Below are 1,910 nucleotides of genomic sequence, written 5' to 3' on the forward strand. Positions count from 1 at the left end.
AGCCCCGGAGGCCCTGGGCAGGGACCGCCACCTGCAGGTTACCTGCCAGCACCAAGCCCAGTGCCTGGCCAGAGGGGACCCATCACTCATGCATTTTTGGGGCATGCGTTCCAGGGCCCTCGGAACGCGTCTGGGCTCACTGCCACCCGGTCGCCCTGATGGCACCACAGCCCTCCTGACCCACTGAGTGGCACTATGGTCTCGGGGGTCCCCACGGACATCTTCGCACTAGTTGAGGCCCCTCCGATTGTATGAGGGGAAACTGAGTCCTCACACTGCTTCTAACCACTCAGGGTGGGGCCCCGGCCCCCCTCCAACCTGGAGCACTAAGACAAGCCCTGGCGCCGTGTCCTCGAGTTCACAGAGAACGGCAGGTTCTCAGCGCAGACAGCCTGACTGGCTTCTGGCCCCACTGCCTGCAGGCCGGTGGCCGGGGACAGGAGCCACACATTCGGGCCTCAGTTTCCTCAGCAGGAGGGGACGGCGTTGGGCAGCCAGGCTGTGAGGACCAAGATGCGTCTTGCCAGGCCCTCGGGCTGCTGGGCACATGCTCAGCCCTTGGTTGGCCCTCAGCAGCCAAGCCAGGGCCTCTGGTGCCAGGCCACAGGGCTGGGGGCTGTACAAGACTCTAACTTAAAGCTCCGGGGCTAGACGAGGGGACGGTCATTTGTGCGGTGACCACAGGTGGCCCTGACCTCTTGGGGAGGATGAAAGCACAGCGAGCGAGGGGCCGAGGCCTCAGCAGCATCGACCAGCCTGGAGTCGCAGGCCACTGGTCACCCGAGTGGCACTGCCTTGACTTCGCTCTTGTCTGCGTGTTATTTATTTAACGATATTCTCTAAAAAGCACCTCAGTTTTGTCTTAAACAATATCTCTGAACTCCTGGCTTGGAACGACTACTTACTCAAGCGTGACACTCTCAGAATGAAAGATGTGTATCGGGGCCCCCGTGAAAGAGTGTGTGGGGGGCCCCCTTGGGGGTTACAGAGGAACCGCGGCCCCTCCCACGTTAGAGGTGGTGGTGGGCTCTCCCGTACCCCCACCACCCCACATGAGTGCCCCTGCCATGGTGACGGCTGGGCAGGCACTGCACAGCTCTCCGTGGGCTCCCAGATGTCCTCCCACCTCCGCCTTCCGGAACTTACCATGAAAACAATGGACACCAAGTTGGTCAAGTAGGCTGGGAACCGGTCTCTCCAGGTCAGCTTCACCTTGTCCGTCTGCAACAGGAAAGAAGGCAGGTCACCGTGGGAACCACTGTGGCGGGGGATGCGTGTGTGCGTGTGGACCTGGACAACAAATACTCATAAACGCCTTCCAAAAAATCCACAGGCGGCACGCGAATGCGAGCAGCTAGTGCTCAAAGAAACATCTGGGGTCCCGTTACCTCTGAAATGATGTCGCATAATAACAGAAATAACAGCCTTTTTACTGTGTGATTCCTCTGCACACGGGGCATACAACTGCCAAATGCTTTTCTACGTCAGCCTATCGCGCCCACGTCGGGGAGAAGCTCGTGTCTACGATCTATCTCTTTGGCCAAGAGGCCTACTTCCAAGGCTGGCAGATCTAAGATGCTTTGTCCTTTGCCACCCAGACCATAATAGTTATTTTCCTTTGCGGAGCACGTTGAAACAAGCAAGTAGCATGACAAGTTCAAACACTGTTTGCCAGGGAGCCATGGCGGACTGTGGCGACACGCCCGAAGGCTCTGTGGGTCTGGAAGAGCCTTAAAGAGAAGCTTGTCACTAAGCCGGGGTGTTCCAAGGATCAGGTGGATTTTTAAATAGGAAAATTCACGTGTTAGGTCAACGGACGCTGCTGGCGACGTGACACCGGAGGCCACTTGTCCCCGGGGCAGGTGGCATGCGTGTTCATGAGAAGACCGCTGGCAGGCAGGGGTGACGAG

The 1,910-nt window shown here is 58.4% G+C and overlaps 1 protein-coding gene across 1 annotated transcript in view; it reads right to left on the bottom strand.

Annotated features, from left to right (window-relative positions):
* ANO1 (anoctamin 1) overlaps positions 1–1,910 on the bottom strand; it is a 40,354-nt gene that overhangs the window by 22,081 nt on the left and 16,363 nt on the right. The window contains exon 5 of the mRNA XM_023524850.1: positions 1,147–1,221. Within this exon, the coding sequence (XP_023380618.1) occupies positions 1,147–1,221 (75 nt within the window). The remainder of the gene's footprint in view (positions 1–1,146; positions 1,222–1,910) is intronic.

This window comes from Pteropus vampyrus, unplaced genomic scaffold, assembly GCF_000151845.1.
Source record: "Pteropus vampyrus isolate Shadow unplaced genomic scaffold, Pvam_2.0 Scaffold501, whole genome shotgun sequence".
Taxonomy (NCBI): domain Eukaryota; kingdom Metazoa; phylum Chordata; class Mammalia; order Chiroptera; family Pteropodidae; genus Pteropus; species Pteropus vampyrus.